The sequence below is a fragment of the Mya arenaria genome, chromosome 5 (genome assembly GCF_026914265.1).
Source record: "Mya arenaria isolate MELC-2E11 chromosome 5, ASM2691426v1".
Taxonomy (NCBI): domain Eukaryota; kingdom Metazoa; phylum Mollusca; class Bivalvia; order Myida; family Myidae; genus Mya; species Mya arenaria.
The window spans coordinates 6,539,698-6,566,981 of NC_069126.1; the positions used below are offsets into that span (position 1 = coordinate 6,539,698).

Here is a 27,284-nt window from a genome sequence, read left to right on the forward strand (position 1 = left end):
TTTTGCTTTGTCACCAACTGGTTAACACTTCATTTGGTATGACCGTGCTTTTCGAATAACCACCATGAACTACTTAAGTAAAGTAGTGCTCATTCTGTATTGGTCCATTTAACATACATGATAAGCTGTTGAATTTGTCCACACCATGGTATTGTTATTGCACAAGCCCAGTAGCTTAAAATAAATCCAATATCCTGCTTAAAGGGACAAGGAACAAGGCAAAATACGTTCGAAACACTCTTAATAAAATTACACAATGTACAAACTTGTAGAATATTACGCAACTATTACAATAACCGCATATGACGTTTCATTTAGTCGGTATGTAAGCACACAAACTCATACTCGTCACAATATTTATTTTATGTATATATTCTTTAACGAATGTATAAACGTTTCAAATTGTTATGAAATAAAATAATCAATAAACATACAAGTATACCAGAATTTTAACAAAGACTGTTACTCTATATCTGTCAGAAAAAAATACAAAAACATAAGATTAATATGTCCTAGTTTTAGTATGTAAATAAACATAACACCCATTACACAAGTTATAAAGTTAATCAGTGTTTTTAACTTTTATATTGAAAGCACAGTATAGTGGTTTTCAGCATTTCGGTTTGTTGGTTCGTTGGCCCGTCTTTGTAGCTCTTCATAGGAAAGTTCGGGTTCACGCTGATCTAATTGTTTTTCCGAGTTCTGTCCTGAAAATTAAATTGAGGGCATATAACAGATTTCAATGAAAGTATATAAGTTCCCTTCCCACTCGCTTGGTTATGAAACATACAAGTTGTATCCTTATGTATAACATACCAATTGTAGCCTGATTTATTATATACCAGTTGTATCCTGATTAACAATTTACCAGTTGTACCCTGATTTATTATATACCAGTTGAATCCCAATTTATTACATACCAATTGTACCCCGATTTATTATATACATGTTGTATCCTGATTTAATACCACCAGTTGTATCCTGATTTATTATATTTACCAATTGTATCCTGTTTTGCTATATTCCAGTTGTATTCTGATTGACCATTTACCAGTTGTGTCCTGATTTATTATGTACCAGTTGTACCCAGATTAAAATGTACCAGTTGTACCTTGATTTATTATATACCAGTTGTACCCTGATTTAATTTTACCGTGAGGGCTCATTCAATTATATATGCGTTTCGTGAGGTCTGAATTAGAGCGATTCCATTTAAGGCGAATACAACGTCTTGGATTAATAAATAAAAATGAGATGAGCATAATATACACGATACATGTCAATACACATTTATCATCAGTTCCCTTTGAAGAATTTTTTCCGCGGGTTGCACACACCATGTTTTATAAAACATGTTTATAACCAATATAACTTCATATACCTGTTGATTTAGACGTTCGTCTCTTCCACAAGTAGCAACCAGCAGCTGTACAAAGAAGCAAAACGCCCAAAACTCCTGATAAAGCTATGAGAGCACTTAATGTGGAGAGGCCATTGTATTTTTGTTCTTCTGAAATAACAACTTTGGCATCGACTTATAGCACTAAACAGTAACAAATAGATACGTGTTCTGTCGCTCCGATCAGATATACCATTGTTATTATATAAAACTTAACTCTTGAAATACTATTTTACGCCGTTAAGTGTTAGGAAGTAAGACGGAACTAGGCTTCACCTAAGTTTGCGAAATACATGGCGAAATGTCAACATCGTCTTGATTCGACTACAAAAAAAACTTCAAAATTTCAAAGCCTCAAGGTTGAAATTTGTTTCACATATTTAGTTATGGTTTACAGCATAATAAAGGGCATGGATTGCTTACAAGTACTTACACTGATGACATGCACTCAAAATGAATCATTTGGAGTTGATCTTTTGAAAAACATGAATAAAACTGTTTATACAAATTAGCTGAAATAATTGGATAATACAACGGTAAATTCAAAAACACGGGCGTAAGTATAATCTTTAAAAGTTCTTGATATGACAGAGCTAATCAGTTATTATAGGATTACCTGTAATGCAAGTGGGTGCTGTATCAGACCAGCCTTTCGATGTAACTGCAGAACAAGTTCTCGTCGTGACGCCATCAATTTTGAACTCAGGATCACAACTGTACGTAGCAACAGAGTCTTGTATCGTGGTTGTGAACGTTACAACACCATTTGATGGGCTTGCGAGTACCCCGCAATCTTAAAAAAGGGCAAACATTCAGGTCAACGAAAATACGACATGAATCAAAGACAAAAATCTTTAAATTCATATTCCATGTAAAGAACGCACATTCTCAATAGTGTTTATACATTGTTTTATCATCATTATTGACAATACATCAATATCAAAAAAGATCACAAGACTCCAATGTTGAATGTGGTCACCATACATATTATTGTATACGGTCGACAGAAATCCATTTGGAAGAGTGTAATTGGACAATGATTTGAATAACGTCCACCAGACATTGAAATTGACTGGCCTTACAAGTCTTCATAATTGATTAGCGTCAATTCCTCTATTAAAAATGGTCAGACATCAATAATGCATATAGTTACCCATCATTAATATCAGCCGTTCACATTCTTAAATAGTAAACAAACAACTGTAAAGTGTCCTCCTCTGTAAATGCAAAGAAGATTACCACTAAGTGCAGTTAATGCTGAGGACTGGTGTCATGATTTGATTACTTTTTATTATTATCTTAGCAAAGTTATATGCTTATATCTGACGGTATTGATTGTTGAATTGACCAGAATAGATTCAACTGACTTGAGCTATGCCAATGACATGAAGATTCCAGCAAAAATTCAAAGATTTTGGTCAAGCGGCTCAATCGCAGTTAATGACAACAGACGAATACTTAAACTCGTCTACATAGTCACATAAGTTTTACCATAGTCACAGCCCGTGTAGTTGCTATTGACTCTGAACCCCTGTGACGTAAAACAAGCGCACTTCTGAGTAACTATTGTGTCGCACACGGCATTTGAAAGAGAAGCGCAGTCCGATGTATTTGAACATGCTAAAAAGAAAGAAAATATGGAAATATAAAACTTAATTTGCAAACTCAAGATAAGGTCAGATTTTGCCTAAAAACACTTCTACAATCTATTTTCCTCACGAATAGCTGTGCATTCTCATTCATAAATGTTTGCAGTACTAAACGGAAACATATCTACAGAATTGAAATAAAAAACGATATCCAATTTGAAAAAAAGCTTATTTTCATAAAATTTGCAGTATTCAAGTTATATCATAACACTGCTTTAATAATAATGATACTGTTTTGCGATACAGATGAAACGGTTATATTTTTAGGCCTTAAAATAATATATTTACATTAACACTTCATTCCTAAAAGATGGTTGTTGTTTATCCATTTCACATTATTTCACTTTAAGTGCAATGACATTTCCCATCGTAATCGCGTGCATTTGTTCGATACTTCTGTCCTGTCATTAGGCGCAATAATACTAATTTGCGGGGCATATTAACTACGGAACTACTTTTATCAATGAAATTGTAGTAAAATTATTGGCTACCTGCAAAACTTAAATTTCCAGTTATTTCGGAATTTGGAATTGACATTTGGTAAAAAATAAAGCATCTGACAGAACATGAAATCGAGGAAATGAAACAATAACATATTGTAGTGCAGCCAACAACGTCCAGAAGAAAGAGCTCAGTTCAACTTAGTCTTCTCGCGTCTTCTGGCTTTCCTTCCGCGAAAGTTTCCATTGCTAAACACGTTACCCCACCCACCCTCACTGTCGTTTCATCCGATGTTAACTTCCAAAGAAATGACATTGCACTTACTGATTTATCACCGTATATATAACACCGTATTCCAACATGGTTCATACACCAACATATTCTAAATTTAACGCTCAACAAGTAAATTGACTGGAATTCCTCTCAAATTTTAAAACTCGTGACTTAAAAACGCTTTTATCGCGAAATATAATGAGAACTTTGTAGTTGGCGATATTTTGACTGTTTGCTTGTTACTATTAGTTTTTTTATAACTCCCGTTGTATTTTTCTAGCTTTATAACAGTTATAATACGTTGTAAAATATATTTTACTCTTGAAAATATAGAAATTAAATCCATGAATAAGGAACTATTTTTTCTGCGCATTGTTTTTATAGATTTAGGTTAGTGTAGCTGTTCGAATATACCCACCGTTGAGAACAACGAGATAAAGAAAAAAGAGATAATGCTCTTAGATATATTTTTATTTTAGCCGAAATGTACTGCAAAACGTCGAATTATAATCATTAAATAAACACCAGTAAGTACATACATGTACATTTAAGGATGTACATGATTTATTAATATTTTTACCATATTTCCCTTGTATTCGTTTATACACTAACTACTATACCGGAACTTAACCGTTCAGTAACTAGCATGCAGACAAATTACAACGATACTTATACCGCATTTTAGTTATTGAAAGTTCATCTTACCAATAAAGTAAAAGCAAATACGCCACCCCTTACCCTCTTTCGCTGAAGCGTTCCTGTATGATTTCAAAAACATCGATGACAAGCCCTTCTGGAGTAAACATGTTTCTGTACCAGCTAAGAGTGTTCCGTCTGTGCATGAAACTGATCAGCTGCGCTTAGAACATAAAGGCTCAATGCTACTAGGTAATCGTCAGACCCATTATGGATATGCGACTCTTTACCGAGATCCTTGCACTGAGATAAACATCGAAGAGCTAGAGGCAGTCTAGCGCCGAGCTACAAGATTTTTCAACGAAGACTTCCACACTTCGAGGAGAACTAAGCAGATGCCAGCAGACATACACTGGCAACCCTTTTCACATCGCCTGTCCAACCCCAAGCGTGGTGTGATGTGCCGCAATATAAATTGCATTATTAAGATACCAGACCAGAGCTTTCTCAAGCCTGTCACAACCAGCACCAGAAACAACGCAATGAGCACTTTCTGTCGTACTGGTATATACCGTCATGCTTTCTTCTCCTCCGCAATCAGATAAGGAACTTTCTTGCAGCCCGACAGCGAGGCTCTCAGAATTAGATTCGCCGGCATACCGGCGGATTCGGTTTGTTATTCTTTTCAAATATGTGCGCACACAGTAGCTTTTTGTTTTAAGTTTTGATAGTTATATATAATTTCACTGCTCATGAAAAGATTTCAAACTATGGTACTTTTGATGGGTAAAATACTTTGAAGTTATATATAAATGATTTACACACCTGTAACTCCTATTTGAGCCGATGAATCACAGTTGACGCCGTGGAACCCTGCTGCGCATGTGCAGACATACATGATGACGCCATCGATACACGTGGCACCGTTCAGACAAGGTGCCGAAGCGCATTCATCGATGTCTGCAAGACGTAGAGTTGTGTAATGAGATACGGTTAGCATAATTATTATTACTTATTGTAAATAGTTGGGTCAAATAGCGCCATTTCCACATTTTCCAAGGGCTAGGTACTCAATTGTCATTGGCAGTATTATAAACTGATAAAGGTTTATAGTTCAGGCATCATTTTCAGCACTAACGAATAAAAGCTTTGTAAAAAGTAATAAAAATATAGAAATTGAACGTTTTCGGAATAAATTTAAACTTAATATTAAATAAATTGTTATTTAATATTGTATTTAAGAATGGTTACATAGACATAAACTGCATACTCCACAGATTGCTGTCTGGGCAAATTGAAAAAAAACGTAAGAAAATATGTACTTTTGCATTGTCAGCAGCTATTGACCAATGAAAAACATGGCGTCTTCATGTACATAACTGATTATTTTTGTCTCCATGTTTTGCGTTATTTCTAAGGTTAAAGAATTGCGGATAACATTCGTTAGTAAGTGCATTCAAGACATGCATTTACGATTTCAAAAAACACAATGCCATTGGTAATGAGTTCGGATGTAATCTCTTAAAAATGCATTTTTTATTGATAGTATGGAAACGTTTCGGAGCAATCCGATATTTCTGTAAAGTAATGCCATAAAGGCATAATCATAGCAAAACATGGTGTCCTGCTCAGAATGTACCGATGCTGGTTCGTTAGTTTTTGGATATAAATGTAAAACAACACGAAATTTGGAAGTTCATTTGGAAAGAAAATAATAAAGAAAGTAAATGGGAAGGCTTACCCTGTCCTTCAGCAACCAAATCATCCAGAAAACAAACGGCAAAGCACAGAAATGCGAGTCTTAAATCCATTTTATAAAACTAATGTTTTGATTACTGTTGAATATATAAAAAGATTAACCGATACACGGAAAAATACTGAAATATGCCAAAGTCTCTGGGAAATTGCCACCTATCATTTGCAGTATAAATACGATCTTTGATAGTGCAACATGACATTGATAATTTGAACTTGTTCTTAAAACAATGCACTTATGTTACACGGATGTAATTATCTGATAGCTGTTTAATGTAAGAATAACAATGATTACGTGTTTGTGGTCACAATGAAAAAGTCGAGTTCGATCGCATTAACACTAGAAGTACTTCCTTAAAAACAAATTATAATTTGTTTATTTTGCTTCTTTATTGAAACAATTACCTATTAATTACGCACTGGGAAAATAAACGTCTATGAGTTTTGTACTTAAATACATGCAATATTATAATTTCTAATACTTCTTTCGCTAGCCACTAGCCACTGATTATATGTCTTATTACCACACCTACATTGACGCAACTGGCATGTACATCGAGGATGAAAAGAAACAAGAAAATAAATAAGACATATAGGAGCTGACTAGATATTTAAGCTAATTGAAACAGTTCGTGTACTTGCAATCCGTGCTTGATAACTAAGACGACTATTGATTTGAAGTTCAAAAGCACCGTACACTGTAAATGGTTCATATAACAGTAAAGGATACTTTGGAATTTTGTTAAATCTTTATTTTATTTTTATGGCAATGCATTATCATGATGATATACATGTTCAAGTATGTCTAAAACATAATTTTGGCTAGTTGAACTGATTTATTATGACTAATATGAGCGTCTGTCATCAATCACTGTGACATAGTCAGTGAGTAATACTTCAAACAACGTTTGTCCGAAGCATTAAACAGAAAATACTGAGAAGAAATTTAATGGTTATTGGAAAATTAATACATGACAATGTGACATTGTGCGCAGTTCAGAGGAACGGCATTCTATTTGTAAATTCCGCGTTCCAAAGAAATGTTCCCTGTACTTCATGTATACGCTCATGGCAGACTAGGGCAGATAGCAATCGGAAGTGACTACTCAGAGATCTTTTGTTTAACATATGACACGGGATCAACGTATTATTTTAATACATATGGCCATTTTTTTTATTTTTATAGGTTTTGGATCGAAATATTGTTGTTGTTTTTAAAACCTCACTGAATATGTCTTGACTTGTCATTTTGGTTTTACATTTTCATAGTTTTCATCATTGGTTAAAAACCTACACCGGCTAGTCCGATGCACCATTTCAAAGTGGTTACGTTTAACCAATGTTATTTTTCTTAAAAGAAATTTTACTTTTTTCTAACCTTACTTTATGGTGAGTAGAAAATCTAGAAATCCCTGCAACTTGGCGTGCAAATAGATTGTCTATTGTCAATTGTCTATAGAAAAAGCATGTTTTCCTGTTGTTTTGCCCACTGTCAGGATTAGCTGTAGGCTTTGGTTGTGGCTTTGGTTGCCGTTGAGGTTTGTTTGTGCTATCTGAATTTGCATGTTCTTTGAGCCATTGAGTTATGAGCCGTTTAAGCATTTGCAGCATGCTTTGGATGTGGTTTGGGGTATGGCTTGGGTTGTGATCGAGGTCCATATATTAATCTGATTAAACGCTGTTTGATCGAAAGTTACATTATCAATAAGAGAACAAAACTGTTTGTATTCAGGGTCGTTCATAGCTTCTTCGATCCGCTGGCGCATGTACGTCGCGAGAAGGTTCGGAACTCCTTGTAACGAATACATAGCTTGATTATATGCTGAGATGGAGCCGCGGCTTAGACCAGATGGGTGGTTCCGAAGAGGGCAACCTTACCTTATTTACAAATTTTGCGCTGAGTGACCATGCAGATTTCCCTCGGTTTCTACCTGAAAGACGGCAGCTTCGGACTGTCGTTTACAACTCTGCGAAGTGTTTTCTCGTCGTTTTTGTCAGCAACCTTTCTTTATTTACAACTTTGGCGCTGTGGGTCCATGCAGATTTCTTTAACCGCGGTTTACACCTAAAAGACGGAAGCTTCGGACTGTCGTTTATAACTCTGCAAAATGTTTTTCCGTCGTTTTTGTCAGCGAGATTTAAAGCTACAATTAAATTGGTCGCTCTAGTGTGACCAATGCATGCAAACTGTGCATTAATGAATGTTATACAGGGTTTGAGCCCGCCTTAAAGTAAGTTTAACGTGATTCGTAAAGAATATGCCCAATCGCTTATGGCGGCAGACATCTTCCTTTGATCTGTGAAATCGATTAACAGGTCAAAGATTTACCAAGATTTTTCCATGCTTCATAACGTTGAAATGCTAAGTTGATTTGCAAACAACAGTACTATAAATATAGTTGTGTGGTGCATTTTCAAGTGTTTTCCATAAAAGCGTTGCAACCTGTTTTAGAGTACTGCGGAGTAGACCAAATTTAAGAACTATTTTATCAGAGATCTGTTGAAAATAGCATGGAAAATCCAGAAACAAGCCCAGTATCAAGAATTATAATCCTGTTTAGAAGCCTTAAGTTTAACGCCTCACACACACTACACGAGAGGCATCCAATCAAAAACCACAATACAAAGACGACAGACAACACATATATAAGACTATAAGTATTAATAATTATTAGTTTAACAGCCTTATGGAACAATCAGTGAAACTGGATTTTACTTTCAAAGGTTAAAAATTCCGTTTGCCTTTCCCGGAAATTTAATATAAATTTGTTTTTGTTCTAAAATGTCAAAGGTAGCCGACCAATACTATTTTGTGGCTTCTTTGTTTCAGCTGTTGATATTAGAAATGTATTCAAGTTGAATAAGAAAGTGGAAATATTTCTTAAATTCAATTCCAATCATCCAAAAATGCAATATATCTCCACAAAACCACAAGAGAGTGTTGATTGGATAGGGTCATACATTTGGGCATCTGAAACCCTTCCTATTTTGCGTAAAGTATTAAATACTTGACCTTAAATCTGATAACCTGTTTCGTAGACTGTGCCATAGCGTATGTATTGAAGGACACACGCATTATATTTGCTACATATTAAACCTTAAAAAAGACATAAACAACAGTGATGGATCTAGCTGGAGGGGGTGGACAAAAGAGCCCGTGCCCTTATCTTAAAAAAGGTAACAGCTCGTGCCCTTAACTTAAAAAGGGTTTATACGTGTCATTTCAATACATCAACACCCCCCCCCCTAAATATGAAGGTTTCGTAAGGAGTTAAATTGACAATCCTTAAAAACACAAGTCCTTCGACATTTTGAATTTGATTTTGTGCAAAAAAATGTCATTTCAATTCCTCAGTGAAATAAAAGTTTGAGAGTGTTTGACGGTTGTGCCCCCGCTCTCAGATAGAAATCCTGAATCCGCCACAATATAACATTTTGAAGATTTTGTGTTAAAGTCCTTTGGACCGACGTTTGCAATGAAGAGGTGTCGCGCCAATATTATAGCGCTTATTCGGTTTGGAAATTTGCCTTCTAAAGAAGGTACATAAGGCTATAAACACTTATAAAGTATCCAACGGATTCTAGCGAAGCCAACTGGCACGCCCACACATAAATACACAAAGATGCATACATTCAGTATTTTGCTTTGCAGCAAATGCTTAAATATTCTAGGAATTTAACCACGTTCATTGTGTTACTATTTATGTGTACATGTGTATTATAGCATAAACTTCGATCAAACTTGATAAACGAAATGGATAAGGATGTCAAAAGATAAAATCTTCAATACAGGAAGCTACGGATATTAAACGTTATCACCAAAGGATCAATTGCAAGTATAACACGCGGCGGAAGTAAACTGGTTAAATTGCGACATGAAACTAAATAAACATTATTGGAATAAAGTCATAAACATTGTATGTGAATAAATGAATTATGCCTACAATTTTCAAATTTGGAATTCTGCTGGCAGTTTTCAGGATTGGTGATTATGTTTTCGTTTGTTTTTTTATAACAAATCTGTATTGAATTTATAAAAGATTATGCAATTAACATAACAGGGAATTATATAGGCATGATTTTTTTTGTAGAATGCTTTGAGTTATTGGTCAAACAAATTCCTAATCCAGCCAATGAACACGACAACGTCACACTCCGTGCAAGATACTCAGGATTTCAGGAGACAGAATACCCGAGTTTTCTTGAATGGTATATATCATCTTTAAGACGTTTCGAAAGGATACGTTTACCAGAGTGTACGGTTTTTGGCTTTATTGATAAAAACGCGTACAGCTTTTCATGCTCCGAAGGCGAGTTAACATGGACTATACTCAACGTCAGTCGATCTCAGCATGATCAGATATGGAGCTGTACTTTAACCACAAGTTTCAGGTCTATTGATGTAGAACTGGCCTTAAAACTGCAAGGTAATAGTGTAACAATTGAAATGCTATTGTATGTTTCAAAATGTCAAATGCAACTATAGTAATCGAATTGTGCGTTTGGGTACTCTATTATTAGTATAAATAGTCTTTAACCATTTACTGACAATCGCGTGTAAGGGAGTAGCCCAAGTTCGTATTGATAAAATGATTTGTTTAGTTTCTGTGTAATTCTTGGTATTGCAATACGTTTAGTGACCCTGCGTGTTTGTGTTAATGTATGTTTCGAAAACTGTGCAGTTGAGCGCGCGCGAACCGGTTATCCATCCGTTTGCTGAACCATTATAATTATACTCTCGTAATGTCATTCTTCTTGCAAGAAATGTATATGTGTTTATAAAGAATCTTGGATAGATGCAATTGGAAAAGCTGAGTCTTTTATCCATTGTTTTGTAATTGGTCAGTATCACTTTTCTTCTTCACTTTTTTTCTTCTGACTCTTTTGCATTTGAATATAGTAAGCAACCCTTTGCATCTGAATGTTATACAAGTCCTTTGCATTTGAAAATATAATAAGCTTGTTCTTTGCATCTGAACATCGTTAGCAAGTTATTTGCAGCTGAAACTGATATACTTAAACTGTATACATAATTAGTATGCAAGTCATTTGCAACTGAACCTGGGCATAATACACACTTTTAAGTATTTCTCCAATTGTTTTAGTTGAAGTTTCGGCTGTGCAGTTAACGAAGCCAACGGAAACTGAAGTGATAGAAACAGAATACTCCAGAGTACTATTTGAGTGCGTATCAGAGGGGCTTCCGGCTCCCACCATTCGTTGGTTCATGGATAACAAAACACCAAACAACAGTGACGATGATGTTGAGCAAAACAGTACAAATATAAATAACGTAACCGAACAAAATGCAGACAACACTTACCATGTGAAAAGCCAACTTCACTTGACCATAGATCGCAAATTTGATGGATTGAACGTCTATTGTACTGCAAACAATACCGCACAGGTGTTCATTTCATCAAGGCGTCCCGTAATTCGTGTCCAGTGTAAGTCAGTATCCAGAATTTTTTACAAGAAATACAGCTTTTGGTTGACGGGTTTATCTGAAATATTATGGACTTATTTTTAACGTTACCAAATTATGATACTTTCTTTTCAGATTCAAAATTATTCATTGAAAATCCTTTAAACTGCAGTGAACCTGCATCTTTGAGATGTGCAAGTTCGATTGGAACTTCATCAACCTGGAACTTTAAATTGAACGGCAAAACACTTGTCAGTAGCAATAACATCGACTCATCTACAACATATAAATCATCGATAGATAATGATGGGACTATTACGCTCTTAGTCCTTAATACAAGCGTTTACGATCAAGGAAGCTACACCTGCCAAATTTCTTCATATCCCGAGAGTCAACCCGTTAAACTAGAATTTGAATGTACGTTTATTCGCTTTATTTCGATATCTCTTCTTACCAGCTGACATTGCTTAAAACATTGGAAGCTACTAAAATCTAAACTGATGTTAATATGTTAAGCGAATCTCTCTGCAGGTAGGCCTAAATCGGTGAAAATAAACACGAGAGATGATGCGACAATACAGTTTGTATTTGACAATGTGTACCCGACACCAACAGAAGTATTTGTTACAGTATTCAGCCAGGTATAACCATACTGCATTCTATAAGTTTCATTAAATTCGATATGTATTCCTTCGGGGGAAAACCATGCTTGAAGTCGACTGGTAGTACAGTTTATAATGCTTGGGTATTTTTGCCAATTACATTTCATTAATAATCATTAGATACTTATTGTGCCGTTTGATCAATATACCTCCGCAAAGTTATATTACCAAATTAAGATTTCATTTAAGGATTGATTCTCATTTTTTGTGCGTTCATGCAGTATGAACGCTCGGCCGCGATTTTGCATATGCATAAACCGCGCTAGGGGAACAAAACGTGAAGAGCGAATGTAAATGGTAAGAGCACTTGTCGCCCTTGGTGTTTTAGCTCGGCGTCCTTTTTATCCACCGCATAGTCCATAAGTAATTTGCAGAAAGAAATAAATAATCAAAAATTTATTTTAATCATTTGGTAGTTTCTGTAAAATATGTGGAGGTAATAATGATTTCTGTTGTAATTTATTCATTTTAATCAAGAGAATTTTCGATACATTTTACTAATGTTTTACATATGCTTGACCTATGTGAGAGGGCATAAAACTGTAGTCATGGTGATTTCATGGATAACTTCCAGTTCAAGGTAATTATAGCGTCATAATTTCATTTGTTTGTTGTCTTTTAACATTCGCAAAGATATTGAAGTGTTGTGATGTGCTAGTCTTCTCGAATGGTCAATATCAAGACGTTTGTTCGAACAAATACATTTGTCCTAGAAAGAAATCGCCGAACTTAGAATCATCAGCCATGTTTGTTTTGACAGTTGTTACAGACGAACCGTAGTAAAACCGTGTCAATTTTAATTTGTCTTTATTATTTGTTCAATGCGTGTTCTTTGGTTATCAAATGCAAAATAAAGCATGTTCCAAATGATATTTCTAGAAAATAATGTCTTTCATTTAAATTCTTCGTAAAACATCAAAAGAAACATGTAAACAAGCCGGCATCTATACAGAACATGTGCCTTCTATATTTAGCAATAAAGTAGATCGTAGTAATATCACTTCTTGCAAAATGAACTCAATTTTTATCGTTCAGAAAATCAAGTACGGATGTAAATAATGTGCTTTGTTTAGGTTTAAAATGATTTGGGTCAAATGTTTCACCAATTTTATCTGGCGTATCATTAGCTTGGCAATATATCTCTACAAACAATTATCATCTCGGGAGGCAACTTTGTTTGATACCAATTGCATAACACGTCAAAGAACGAAGAAGGCACACGAAGTGGGGAAAATACCTTTCAATCGTTATAAGTCACTGTCACAGCATTTTGTTGTATTCTAGGAATACGAAGAATTTACATGCGGGGGTGTTTCTTGCAAGCCAAACGATAAAGGATATTACAATTGCATTTGGAACTCAAATAGATCTTTCAAAAAGGGAACGTATACTTATGTTTTCGATATAAAATTCATTACAAAGAAAGATTGCTTTGTTGGAAACTTCACAATAGGTAATCTATTTTGCAACAAACACATTACACAACTTTAAATGACGTGAGGCTATTATATGTTTTAAGTAGTTTATGCATGCTTATGTATAATATCGGAGGAGTTATATATTATAAAGACACTTTTTGAGCTGAGCCGAACCTCAGATTTACCGATTGCTTTATTGATTGATGTAGATCTATATAAAACTTAACTTGTTATTTACAGATGTATACTCAACCAGTGAAAGCATTACTTTGGAAAAAACAAATAGGAGTCATTACAACGGACCAGATTTAAATTTAACATGCATATATACCGGGAATCGAACTGTAAAAACGGTATCTTGGTATCGTAACCACACTTTGGTAGGGGCTGTGTCTCCTAGTTGCGAAATCCTGACGCGCCCCCACTTTGGTCGCTACCAGTTTGTATGCCCGTCTCCTTTTGAAACAGTTTTATCTGTTGATCAATTGATTGTTAATCGAACTTTAGACAGATGGACGTGCCGAGTGGGTTTCGGTTTTGGTAATGTTCTTGAAAGTAGACCTTTTGACCTACTTTTTGAAGGTAAGTGTTTGCTTCATTTTTATCGTTCGTTCGTTCTCTCGTAATAAAGAGACAAAAAAGTATTATGTTCTTTATGTAACGCACAAAACACAATCAGAGACAGAAGAAAAAATAAAGAAATATTTCCAATTGTAGGTCTAGCCACTGAAGGTTCCGATCAACCCGGAATCAATTCTGAAATGGGAAAGGTTGTTGGCGGAGTAATTGGTGGATTTGTAAGCGGATTGCTTGTTGGTATTGCATCCATATTTTTGTCTATCAACATACGTCTAAGAAGGAAACGCAATATTGAATCTGATAAAGAGACAAAAGGTAAGAATCTAGAGACAACATTCATATGTTTATCAATAGTTAATGTAATAGGCAAAAATTGCTATGTGCATCTGGTTGGGATAATTCCCAAAGACCTTTCGCTTTGCAGGCGGACATTCTCCCGCGTCGACATAAAATCTAGTTCCATAGAGACATTTTCAGTGCCGATATATACATATAGCAAACACGATGACACTTAATTTATTATTCACGTACATATTACTTCAATGGTACAACTGTTTTCTAAGTTATTATTAATTGTAGATATACCGATGAATGTTGCTGCTGCTCATCATCAGTAAGTTTACGTTACGTTATTAACGTTAGGTTTGCACGCTCAAAATACAGTTAGTATGAAAATACTTGTCTCAATTGCATATGGCAAGTTCATTGACAGTAATGGTGATCGCATCACTATAAGAACTTTCTCATATCACGATTCTTAATAGACAGTTATAATTGTACAATAATTAAGCTGAAGGAAATTCAATTTTACTTGAATTGATATCACGATACTTCCTAGACATAATCGCAATTGTACTATAATTTAGTTCAAAATTTACTAGGAAAGATATCGAGTTGAATGCAACAAGAACGCTAACCCTCGAGGTTGAAAATTACGGAAACGATGTGTACGAGAATTCGGACTCACTTGAACAGCCAAAACCGTAAGTGTTACCTTAAATGATAATTAAATGTCTTTATACTACATAGACATGAGGAATAATTACTAAATATCACGGAAATGAACCGTGACGAATATAATTAAATCAAGGACTAGTTTGAAAAATATAGGGCTGGAAAATTATGAATTTAAAATAGGTTGCTACTTAATTAACACAGATTCGCAGTCTCATAGTTAATAAGTACATATTTTTTGTAACAAAAACAAGATGCTTTTTCAGGAAGTCACTGCCCTACGAAAATGTGCAAGAACAAGATACCAAAACTAATACAAATGAAGGTGTCGAGTTTTATCAAAATACCAAGGGTACACCAAGATCTCATCAGTAAGTGATTCCAACAATATTTATTATTTGTTGACTGATCTAAGCGCTCCATTTATTTGCTGAAATGCAAGTGTTTTATCCTGCTCTTCGTTTTTAGGATTGCTGGTGAGATTCGATCTTACGAAAGATTGCAAGACGATCTTAGGGGGAACCAAGAACAGTATGATGTCATCCTGCAATATTAGATGTCTCGCGTGTAAAAATATAATGCTGGAAAAGGGTTCATCTGACAAGGAACTAATACAATAAAATGTCAATGTCCAATTGCTTGGAATACATCGTGGCATTTCTTATATGAAATGACGTCTCACTGACTGGTTATTCACGATTCTTAAAAAACACCATCCTTATACATTTGTATTACACTTCTATGTACTATCAATAAAAATAAAACCATTTTGACTTTGGAGATTCAAAGTTGTATTCGAAATGAGAAAGACAAATATTTTTGTCTTAAATATAATTACATCATCGGTTTTGGAACATAAAAAAGTAGATGCATAGAGTAGTAATACTTTCAACTTACATTTAACTGTGAAAGAATACCTTTCATACTTAAATCGTATCAACGAACCGCTGTTATTCCGATCATGACTGTTCAGTTGATTTTTATTCAGAAAAAAAATATGTAAGTGATTACTATTAAAACACTTAAATGCACGTGACTCATGATAGCGAATTGCATGTTTTCTGTATCTCAGTTTTCAATTCTTTTACATCACATGTCATACTCATCGAACCGTAACTTCTTAACCTGCTTTCGATTTGTGTCAGTTGGCAATGCCCAAACAATACGCGCGAACTCTCGGAGTTTATGTTTCGCTTTGGAAACCACGTGCCAGAAGCGCTTATTTATGATGCAATTATTTTTCTTATAGCAAAAGTTCTGACACTGATTTCGCGTCTAAAACGCAAAATGACACTTAACGACGAAGACATATTGCTGGAGCTGTTAAATGCATTGGTTTAATCTGTGCTGTTTGTGGAGTTTTGTGCTCTGCTTCTATGTTTCTTATTGTGATGTTTTGTTTTTGTGTTATATGTCTTTGGCGTTTACCCAGCGCCCTTAAACCGGGTTCATGTTTAAACTTTTTGCTTCTGAGCTTGTTTCTGTAGTTTTTCACATAAGTTTTCATAATTTTCCAGTGCTTCATACTAATGTTAGTAATTTTCTAATATAATTATTTTTTTCAAATAAGCTAATGTACAATTTATTACATTGAATAACCTGTGATATTGTTTAAAAGCACAATTTATCAAGCCTTATATTCCATCAACAAAGATTCACTGGACAACATACATAGATATAAAGTTTGACCAGAAATTATTGAGATTTATGTTTTAATACATTAAACTAGAACAAAACATAGCATCAATTATTTGTTTATATCATGATATTGAACATATATTCACAATAAAAAAATCACCAGCTTTCAATATTTTGTAAGTTCGCCTTCCAGTAATACATGCTTCAATCCTCTAGGGCATACTCCCTATTAAAGTAGTTATCAAATCAGGGTCCATAGTGTCCCAGAAACTGACTACCTCCTGCTTCATTGCATCTATGGTAGTTAGGTTTTTCTGGTTGATATTGTTCTTCATAACCCCCAAAGGATTTAGATCAGGACTGTAGCTTGGCCACTTAAAAACTGTAACATTTGCTGCTAATTACTAGGATTTCGCATGTTTGGCAGTATGTTTTGGATCATTATCTTGTTGCAAAATCCATTCATGTCCATACAAAACCTGGGCTGTTGGAAGCAAATGTCCATGAATAATGTCTGTATACCGCTCACTGGTAAGATTACCTTCGAAGACACACAGTGGCGTCACTACAAAGAGTCATACTCCACCCAACACATGGAACTCGGGACTGTGTTTTGGACGCTGGTAAAGTGGAGATTTGTCATCTTTAGTCCACATGTTCATACCATTTGGGTAGAGCCAGAAAGAGCTTTCATCAGAGAATATCACATTATCCCAGTTAAAGTCTCTCTGACGCAAACACCAATCCAACCTCTTATGTTTTTGCTCTGGCCTCATGATCTTGGAAATACTCCATCTCCTGTTTTGGGATGTTTTCTCCGATCACCAACTGTCAAACTTCGAGGCCTACCTGCTCCCTTCTTATGCGCTATTCCCTGTCCATTCTAAATATATCTAAAAACCCTGTATACAGTAGATAGTGGAATGTCTGCAGTTTCTGAAATGGTGCTTGCAGTTGTAATCCCATCACTATAGAGCGCATAAACAATCTTTTTTTTCTCAGATGCACTCATTTCAACACTCAACTTTCAAGGTCGTCTGCTCAAATGTAAACAAAGGGAGATCACTCTAACAGACTACTGGAAAATTTAAGGAAAGAGTTACTTCCCCTTATATTAAAAGAAGTTAATTGATGTTGAGCACAAAACAAATATGTTGCCACATCAAAGTTGTTAATAAAATTCTCAATAATTTCTGTTCAAACTATATAAATATTTAAATACAGGTTCGCCGCCAGTGTTCCTACATTTTCCCTACTTTGAGAAAAAGGCATCATATTCCTTGTTCTCGTCAAAACATTTTATTATTTTATTATTTTTACGTGTGATGCAAAAATTCTAATTAATAAATGAGTTTGTATCTGTAGTCGATAATTGTGTTCATCATTTCCATCGTGTCCGAGTTGGCAGATATGAGTCAATTGAAACATTGCCGACTTGAGATGGTAATGCATCGTTCATCAACGTAAAAATGACCATCAAGATTAAGTTTTATCACAGACTAGAGTAAATAGGGGTACCGAAGTTTATCATGGTCGTAAACTGTTAACTATTTCCCGTATTAAAAGTTGTTTCCCATTTTCTTTTGTGACCATTGCCAAAAGAAATCATCTGCTAATTTTGAAAGGTATTTTTTTATTATTTTATCGCAGAAAATAACTTGATCGTTAGAAGTTCTTTAAAAATGATTTGAATGATTGATTGATATCGCTCTTTTGTTAAGTTAAGCCATTTTATACTGAATTTCATATTCGCTAACAATACAGAAGGAAACTCATAGGCCGGAATCTGCTTTGCTTACGAATCATATAAAGCATGTTTAACCAATCAGAATGCGTATCATTTGGCCAATCAAAGACGCGATAGTTCGTCCAATGTGATGTTCGCTTTGTTCGTGCTTTTTTCCGAGGTGCATGGAAAGTCCCGAGTAAAACCTGTTAGTCAATCAACTGGAACTTAGTAGTTGCTCTTCTAAAATATGGGCCGACCTAGCTGAAAAGCCCAGCTTTGTCGCATTGCTTGATTAACAGCTGACGAGTATACTGGTCTGTAGTTAAGAAATACGACTGAGGACTTGAGGGCTTTGATAGCACTAGCGGATGCAGGGGGGGGGGACCCGACGTGCACCCACCTCCTCCCCCCCCCCCCCTAAACATCGCCCTCAAGTCTACTTTTTGTTTTAATACAGGAGAAAAAGAGTAAAGAAATACGACTAAAATGCATCATTTCGGACTAAAAATTGTTATTTTTTTCTTGGCAGAGTACCCCAAAACCTCCCTGTCAACACCTAATAATTTTGGTTTTGAGGGAGAGCCACAAGTCAAAATGTAACGTCCCTAAGTTACGCCCCTCTAACATTACATTCTGTATCCGACCCTGGATATAGCTGCGTTATAGCTTCTTTGATCTTTGATAGTAATTCTGATCGCAACACTATCAACATTTCCTAATATCACGATACTTCATAGACATAATTGCAACTGTACTATAATTTAGTTCAAATTTTACTAAGAATTATATTGAGTATAAAAAGAGTAAAGAAATACGACTAAAATGCATCATTTCGGACAAGAAATTGTTGTATTATTTCTTGGCAGAGTACTCCCAAAACCTAACATCACATTCTGTACCCGGCCCTGGATATAGCTGCTTTATAGCTTCTATTATTTTGCAGAGTACGTTCAGCTTTCTTGTGAGTCTTACTCTGGACTTACACTAAAAACAATTTAAAAAAATACACTTATATTGACTTTGCAAGGTCACCTAATAAAGATTTAAGTCGAACTCAAGAATACTACTCAAACTGCAGTAACTTGATATAGTTAACATAAGAAACGAGCAAACAATACCCTTTCCAATGATTCAACAATTGTATTGCCTTACCAGTTATCAAAAGTCTTACCATATGTAAAAGCTTGACAAGATTATCTTAAGTTTAGGATACCTTATATAACGTCAAGATAAATTATGAACAAAATATATAGATTTACATTTAAGCTCATCTTCTTTCATAGGACGTCCGATCCGTCACTTTGAAAAGTTACTGTACGATATAAAGCACACCACAAACGGATGGTTGCACCCCTTCGTTTATTTTTGACCGCTTTATTTTGAACTGGAATCAAGAATACTATTTAGAATACATATAAAATAAGACGTCACCAATCTATTTGATATTTGTGTTTAACTCAATATTTGCTTCTTGACGATGAAATTGTGAAGAAAAGCATGGTTATTGTTGTTATCAGTCTTTGATTGTTCTTCTTATGAAATCCGAATCTATGGGCCATATCACAAAAGCATCTTAAGTTAAAATTGTATCGTTTCCTTATATTCAACAACTTCCTGCCCTGTTTTTCCAGTGGCAGAATATTTGATGTTTAGTGTATATTTTGCAATAAAACCACGGAACTTGCGTTTTTGAAAACTAAAACACCATTTCATAGAATCAGTTTCCTTAAAAAATATTACAATTTCAAAATAAAATTTAAGTTAAAATATGTTTGCATGGGTCTATAATACACATCTAGGCTGCTCTTTTGCTGAATCCTGCGTTGCAAAGGGCGTAGCAGTGATTATTGTGTTTTCCATCCCTGTAACAAACCAGCGAAATAAGTAATGTTGAGCAAACAGTCAAAGCGCAAGTTTGTCTACAGAATTATGCATCTTAATAAAGGTGAAAGAGACTTTACAGTAAGATCACATTCGAAAGAATGCTAGCAAAGCTCATAGTTAAGACTACAAGTAAATACCGTAAACATATTCATGTATAGTATTTTGCTGCATATGCTTGATTAATTTAGAATGTATACAACATAGAATATGCGAATTGTTAGGTTTTATGTTTATAAATTATAAATTTTGAAAAACTTTATGACAGGGAAACAAATGGAAACAATGTCAACAGATAAACATCTTGTAAACAGAAAGCTAAGGCTGTGACACATTAACGCTAAGGGAATATAAGCGAGTATGAGACGACGCGGAAGTAAATTGCTAAATTTGTTAAATGTAAACAAATATACTTAACTAACAACAAACGAAAATAGTCATGAATAAAGGATGTGATTTAAATTATAAATTATGGCTACGTTTTTTACATTTGGAATTCTGCTTGTGGTTTTCAGGAGTGGTGATTATGTTTTCTTTTGTCTATGGGTAACCTGCAGTCTGTATTAGATTAATAAACACGTATGCATTAACATGACTGGAACTTGTACAGGCATGCTTTATTTGCAGAATGCTTTGAGTTATTGGTCAACCAAGTTCCTAATCCAGCCAATGAACACGACAATGTCACACTGAGTGCAAGTTACTCAGGATTTGAGGAGGCAGAATATCCGACTCGTGTTGCATGGATCATAATTTCACCTTTGCAAAGTGTCGGACAAATACGTTTACCTGGGTGTACTGTATTTGGCTTTATTGATACAAGCGCGTACAACTTTACATGTTCAGAAGGCGATTTAACATGGACTATTTTCAACGTCAGTCGGACGCAACAGGGTCAGATTTGGAGTTGTACTTTAGCCACTAACGTTAGCGCTGTTCAGACGGAAATAGCCCTAAAACTGCACGGTAATTGTGTTACAACTTAAACTTTTTTTGTGGGATCAAATGAATGAAATGATATTATCGTTATGTGCTTTTCAGCGTTCTATCGTAGGTTTTAGTATTGTCTTTAAGGTCACTGCCAATCGACGGAAGGCTTAACACGTATTGACTTATGATTGATTTTGTTTCTTATTCGTTATTGGTTGTGGTATTGTATTACGAATCTAATGTAAATCTGTGTATAATGACGTCGATGTTGATTATTTTTTCCTTCTTCAGATCCACTTCTTCCTTATCTAGAAGTAAGTCCGAAAATGGTGCAAGAGTATAATTCCGTTACGCTTATGTGTACAATATACAACCAAGTGATTCCGGTATCCTGGGCCAGAAATGGTCAACACACAGGTATTTGGATAGGAGTTTACTTAGGCAACTGTACTACAGATCCCAAGGTTTTACCGTCAGACTTCAACTGCACATGTATTAGTGCCCAAATGTATAGTTGTACAATCAGGAATGTCACACGCGTTCAACACGGCGACAAGTGGAAGTGTCTAGCAAATAACGCGAATGGAACAACAATGCAGAGTGGAGATGTAGAAGTCAAAGTGTTGGGTAGCTATGGATACTTTATATTTTATACAACTATTGATTTGTAACTTAAATTAAAGATACAGTTTTGATCAGAATTAAAACAAACCATGCATGCATGTATGCTATAACATTATAGTAAATACTTAACATGTTTATCCACGTAGTCTATGACTAAATGTGTAAACTACATAATTAAATCGATGAAATGAACAATATAAATGCAACTTGCGTTTTCATTTAAACCGATTGATATTTCCTAACCTCTGTGTACAATTGTTCGTTTATTGCACATAATCATTCGACACTTCAAATAGTTATGACTGCCAGTTTAAAAGATTTAAGTTTCAAAAGCAGCTAGGTTTTTGAACGTGATGACTTTAATTTTACAAATCACAATTGGTTTAGTTAATTGACATTAATAATATATTTGTAAAAAAAATAACCCATTACTTTAAAATAACCTTTGCATCTGATCCTAAAAAGCAAGCCCTTTGCACCTGAACATAACGGAATATACAAGTCCTTGGCATCCAAACCAAAGCATTATGCACACCTTTAATTATTTTTCCAATTGTTTAAGTTGAAGTTTCGGCTGTGCAGTTAACGAAGCCAACGGAAATTGAAGTGATAGAAACGGAGAAATCTAGAGTGCTATTTGAATGCGTATCAGACGGACTTCCGGCTCCCACCATTCGTTGGTTTATGGATAACAAAACACCAAACAACACTGACGATGATGAGGAGCTTGAGCTAAATAGTTCAAGTATAATACGCGAAATCGTTCAAAATGCAGATAACACTTACCGTGTCAAGAGCCAACTTGACTTTACCATAGATCGAAAATATGATGGAATGGAAATCTATTGTAGCGCAAACAACACTGCACGTGTGTTAATTTCATCAAGACGTCCCGTAATTCATGTCCAGTGTAAGTACAAATATAAAAAAAATCTTTCCGACGAATACAGCTTTTGGTTCAAGCTTTCATTTGATTTAAGATGCAATCAGCCTTTACATGACGAAATTCTCATATACTCATTTTCAGATTCGCAATTGTACATTGAAAATCCTGTAAACTGTGGTGAACGTGCAATTTTGAGATGTAGAAGTTCTTCTGCAACTACATCAATCTGGAACTTTAAATTGAACGGCAATGTAATTGTCAGCAGCACCACTATTGACTTTAATACAGTGTACAGTGCTTTGACGAATTTGGATGAAACTATTACGCTCGTAGTCCGTACTACAAGTGTACACGATCGGGGAAGCTACACCTGCCAAATATCTTCATATCCTGAGAGTCAACCCGTGGGACTGGAATTTGAATGTACGTTATGTATCTTAAGTACGCTATATTGCGATACCTCTTCTTACAAGCTTGCATTGTTAAAAACAATGAAAAATCTCGAACTTAATACATATTTTTATACGCTAATAAATATCTCTGCAGGTAAGCCTAAAGCATTGGAAATAAATGTGACAGTTGATGCAAAAATACACTTCATGTTTGAAAATGTGTTCCCTATCCCAACGGAAGTGGTCGTTACAGTATTCAGCCAGGTATGATTATACTTCATTATAGGAATCAATTGTATCCCGTGTCAAGTAAACGAAGTAGGCACAACGCCATTAAATCGTACCAAGTCGCTATTACACGTTTTGTCTTATTCTAGTTCAAAGAAGAATTCACATGCGGATATGTCTCTTGCAAGCAAAACAATAAAGGATACCATGATTGCGTTTGGAATTCAAACAGATACTTTAGAAGTGGGACGTATACTTATGTTGTCGACATTCAATTCATTACAAGGGCGGATTCTTTAGCTGGAAACTTCACCATTGGTAATTTAATTTGTAACAAAATTACTACAACATTTAAAATGTTGTGAGATCTTTTCGCTTTTACATGATTTAATGATTAATTGCTATTAAATTATACCGGAGACAGTACACTATATCGACACTTGAAGTAGATCTTTATCAAGATGAACTAGAATATTTACAGATATGAATCCAAGTAATGAAAGCCTTACTTTGGAAACGTCTCATAGGGTTCAAGACAGCGGAACAGATGTAACTTTAACATGCACATATACCGGAAATCGAACTGTGTATGTGGTACAATGGTATCGTAACAAGGCTTTAGTAGGTGCTGTGAATCCTAGCTGTGCAATTCTGATTCGCCCTCACTTCGATCGATACCAGTTCATATGCCCGTCGCCTTTTGAAACAGTTTTGTCTGTTGAACAATTAATACTTAATCAAACTGTGGACATGTGGACGTGTCAAGTGGGCTTCGGATTTGGCGATGTTCTTGAAAGTAGTCCCGTGGATATACTTTTGAAAGGTACATGTCCGTTCCATTTCTATAGTTATTTCTCATGTAATTAAAGCTGCACTCACACAGATATACCATTTTTACAACTGTTTTATTTTTTGTCTTGGAAAGTGCAATTTTTTGCGTGAATATCTACAACCAACGATGTAAGATTGCTGACAAAAAATCAGATTGTATTTTTTCATATTTACGTTCGAAAATTAATGTTTTATGGCTTAAACTAACGGTTTAATAAAAAATGCATAAAACAAATTTTTGAACCTTAATATAAATATCTGCGATCTATTTTTTGTCACCCGTCTTGTATAACAGGTTTCCATGGATTTTCGCAAAAATTGGCTCGTTCCACGACAAAAAATAAAAAAGTTGTCAAAACGTTCAATTAGAGAGAGTGCAGCTGTAAAGGACAGACATAATAGTCAGTTGTGACGTATAGTAATAGTTATATAACGAAAAAACACAATTAAAAAGGCAGAATTAAATCATTTTTTGAATAACGGTTGTTTGTTTAATATTTTATTGAAGGTTTAGGTACTGAGGGTTCCGAGCAACCAATAAGCAATTCTGAAACGGTAAAGGTTATTGGCGGAGTAATTGGTGGATTTGTGACCGGATTGCTTGTGGGTATTGCATCCGTATTTCTCGTTAACAAGATGCGTCTGATCAAGACAACAGGTGAGAGTCTGCGGACACTATACATATTGCACCAATAGTCCGACAATGTAAAACAGACTGCATAAATTTGTATTTGCATATGGTGGGGATCGAACCCATTACACTAGCGGCTCAATGGTTGGGGCGCTTACGGCGCACACACCCCTTAAATCGTCAAGTTTACTTTTTATTTCAATTTAGGAGAAACAAGTAAAACAATACTCCCAAAATGCACCATTTCGGCCTAGAAAGTGTTTAAAAAAATCAGTCAAAACCTTAAACCTTAAACCTTACACTTCGGTTCTGAGAGAGGAGTGCAAGTCAAAAGTTAACGTCCCAAAGTTACGGCCCCTGTTACGTCAAATCCTTGATGTGCACCTGTATATATATCGTAAAACCGTTTACACTAAAATTAAATTTATGTTTTACATATAGATATTTTATTGCTTGAAGGTATTTCTATGTTTTTATTATTTGTAGATATCCAGACGAATTATGCTGCCGATCATCAACAGTAAGTTTATTTACGTAAGGTTAATACTGGGAATTTCAAACGTTCAAATTGCACCCCTCAAAAATACAATAGTTGTCTCAATTTGATATACCATGTACAATGCTAGTAATTGTGGTCGCAAAACTGTCAACAGTCCGTAGTTTCACCATATTCCATATAAATATTTGCACCCACTCCGCAACAAGTCATTCTCGTACACCAGAGTGATGATGCTATGTGTACCGTAGATTTATCATTATCAATCCTCTGATGAATGACAATGTAACCATTTTGCTATTAGTTATTTAGATAAGTTTCAATTTTCTAGGAATAATATCGAGTTGAAAGCAGGTAAAACTGAAAATCTCGAGGTTGAAAACAATGAAAACGGGATGTACGAGAATTCGGACTCACTTGAAAAACCCAACAAGTAAGTGTACTTTGTGAAGAAGTTTTGTATTAAATATACATATTCGCTCACTTCTAAAAAAATCATGCAGGCCAAAATTCTTACTCTCGTTTAAAATAATTATAGCCTTTGTAAAACGCCAACATGAGTAATAATAACTATGATAAAAAAACAGTATGAATGTATTTAAATTGTTATTTAATTAACGCAGATGCGCAGTCTGATAGACAGTTAAACATTTGTTTTTATATTAAAAACATGTTTTTGTTTTTTCAGGGAATCACTACCCTACGAAAAGGAACAGGAGCAAGATACCAAACCTAATGCAAGTGAAGGTGTCGCCTGTTATCAAAACACCATGGGTACAGCAGGATCTGATCAGTAAGTGATCCGTTCTTTGAATAACATCTATCCGCGGAGAGTGTTTTTTTCCTTTCCAAACCCTTTACATTTTTGTTTTGGTTCAGATGCAGGTGTAACAGTCTTTAATTCGTTTTTAGGACTGCTGGCAATACTGGACCTTACGAAAGTTTGCAAGAACGTAACCAAAAAGAGTATGAGGTCATCTTGCAATATTAGGCTGTGTACACAACACGCTAAAGAATGGCTTCCAAGAATGAACCTAAATAAGATGTTCAAAATAAATTACATGGAATCCATCGTGGGATTTGATAAGAAGTGACATCGCACAGATTTTCAAAACACACTGAAACTGAACCTTAGAAACAACAGCCTTATATAACACTGAAAAGTATTTACTAAGCAGATTAATAATGAGTATACAATGTCATGTATTGTGCCTTTGGAGATGTTAAGAACCTGGCTATTGAATATCAAGACTATGAGTCATGTTTTATTCAATAAATGTTTCTGTCTTAAAATTTAAATATCCTCATCATTTGGCAAAGCAATTATTTGTTTACGGTCACTAGTAAAATATATTCGAAATGCTGAAATATAATATCATCCTCAATTCTTGAACAAACAAAATAGATGTAGAGATTGGTAATATTTTTTTTTTAATTTCACTGTGAAAAAGACTTGGTAAGAAATTAAAACAATGCTATCCAAAAAATATTGCATCGTCTATGTATTTTCAGATTGAAATCGCACCAATGGATTGCTGTTCTTACTAGTATGCTTGTTTAATTCATTTTGATAAGACATTATCATGGATTGGATTATTAAAAACAGTTAAACTCAGTGTTCTCGAAAAGAACCGGTTACCGGCCAGAATGGACGGTTCAAATGGCAATTGTGCTGGTTCAAATCTGACAAAAACAAATGAATTTTAAATAGAATAAGTAGTAGCTGTTCGGTTACTTTACTTTTTGAGACGGTTCAACCGAAACTTAGTGAGAACGATTAAAATCACTCAAATGGTAGTTAAATAAAGGTCCAATGCATGTTTCCGG

At 34.9% G+C, this 27,284-nt stretch overlaps 3 protein-coding genes across 4 annotated transcripts; 2 read left to right on the plus strand and 1 right to left on the minus strand.

The window, feature by feature from the left end:
• Positions 1 to 344: 344 nt before the first annotated feature.
• Positions 345 to 6,310, minus strand: LOC128234021 (fibropellin-1-like). 2 transcript variants are annotated; one of them, XM_052947962.1, is made up of 6 exons: positions 6,140 to 6,304; positions 5,224 to 5,358; positions 2,891 to 3,019; positions 2,016 to 2,192; positions 1,382 to 1,510; positions 345 to 707 (listed from the first exon to the last, which is right to left on the minus strand). In XM_052947962.1, exons 1-6 carry the CDS (start codon positions 6,207 to 6,209, stop codon positions 583 to 585), a joined length of 765 nt encoding a protein of 254 aa, XP_052803922.1. In that variant the 5' UTR covers positions 6,210 to 6,304; the 3' UTR covers positions 345 to 582. The 2 variants fall into 2 exon arrangements, with proteins under 2 accessions (XP_052803922.1, XP_052803923.1); XM_052947963.1 differs by lacking the exon at positions 1,382 to 1,510 and having other exon boundaries at positions 6,140 to 6,310.
• A 3,692-nt stretch (positions 6,311 to 10,002) lies between these two features.
• On the plus strand, positions 10,003 to 15,927 carry LOC128234018 (uncharacterized). Its single transcript, XM_052947958.1, has 12 exons — positions 10,003 to 10,138; positions 10,245 to 10,580; positions 11,259 to 11,600; positions 11,714 to 11,995; positions 12,110 to 12,219; positions 13,525 to 13,693; positions 13,899 to 14,240; positions 14,376 to 14,552; positions 14,817 to 14,850; positions 15,119 to 15,220; positions 15,458 to 15,562; positions 15,660 to 15,927. Exons 1-12 carry the CDS (start codon positions 10,090 to 10,092, stop codon positions 15,745 to 15,747), a joined length of 2,136 nt encoding a protein of 711 aa, XP_052803918.1. The 5' UTR covers positions 10,003 to 10,089; the 3' UTR covers positions 15,748 to 15,927.
• A 4,898-nt stretch (positions 15,928 to 20,825) lies between these two features.
• LOC128234023 (uncharacterized) lies at positions 20,826 to 27,275 on the plus strand. The gene is made up of 13 exons (XM_052947965.1): positions 20,826 to 20,959; positions 21,067 to 21,405; positions 21,661 to 21,996; positions 22,556 to 22,903; positions 23,021 to 23,302; positions 23,426 to 23,535; positions 23,649 to 23,817; positions 23,981 to 24,322; positions 24,839 to 24,988; positions 25,448 to 25,481; positions 25,789 to 25,890; positions 26,146 to 26,250; positions 26,370 to 27,275. Exons 1-13 carry the CDS (start codon positions 20,911 to 20,913, stop codon positions 26,446 to 26,448), a joined length of 2,445 nt encoding a protein of 814 aa, XP_052803925.1. The 5' UTR covers positions 20,826 to 20,910; the 3' UTR covers positions 26,449 to 27,275.
• Positions 27,276 to 27,284: the final 9 nt, after the last annotated feature.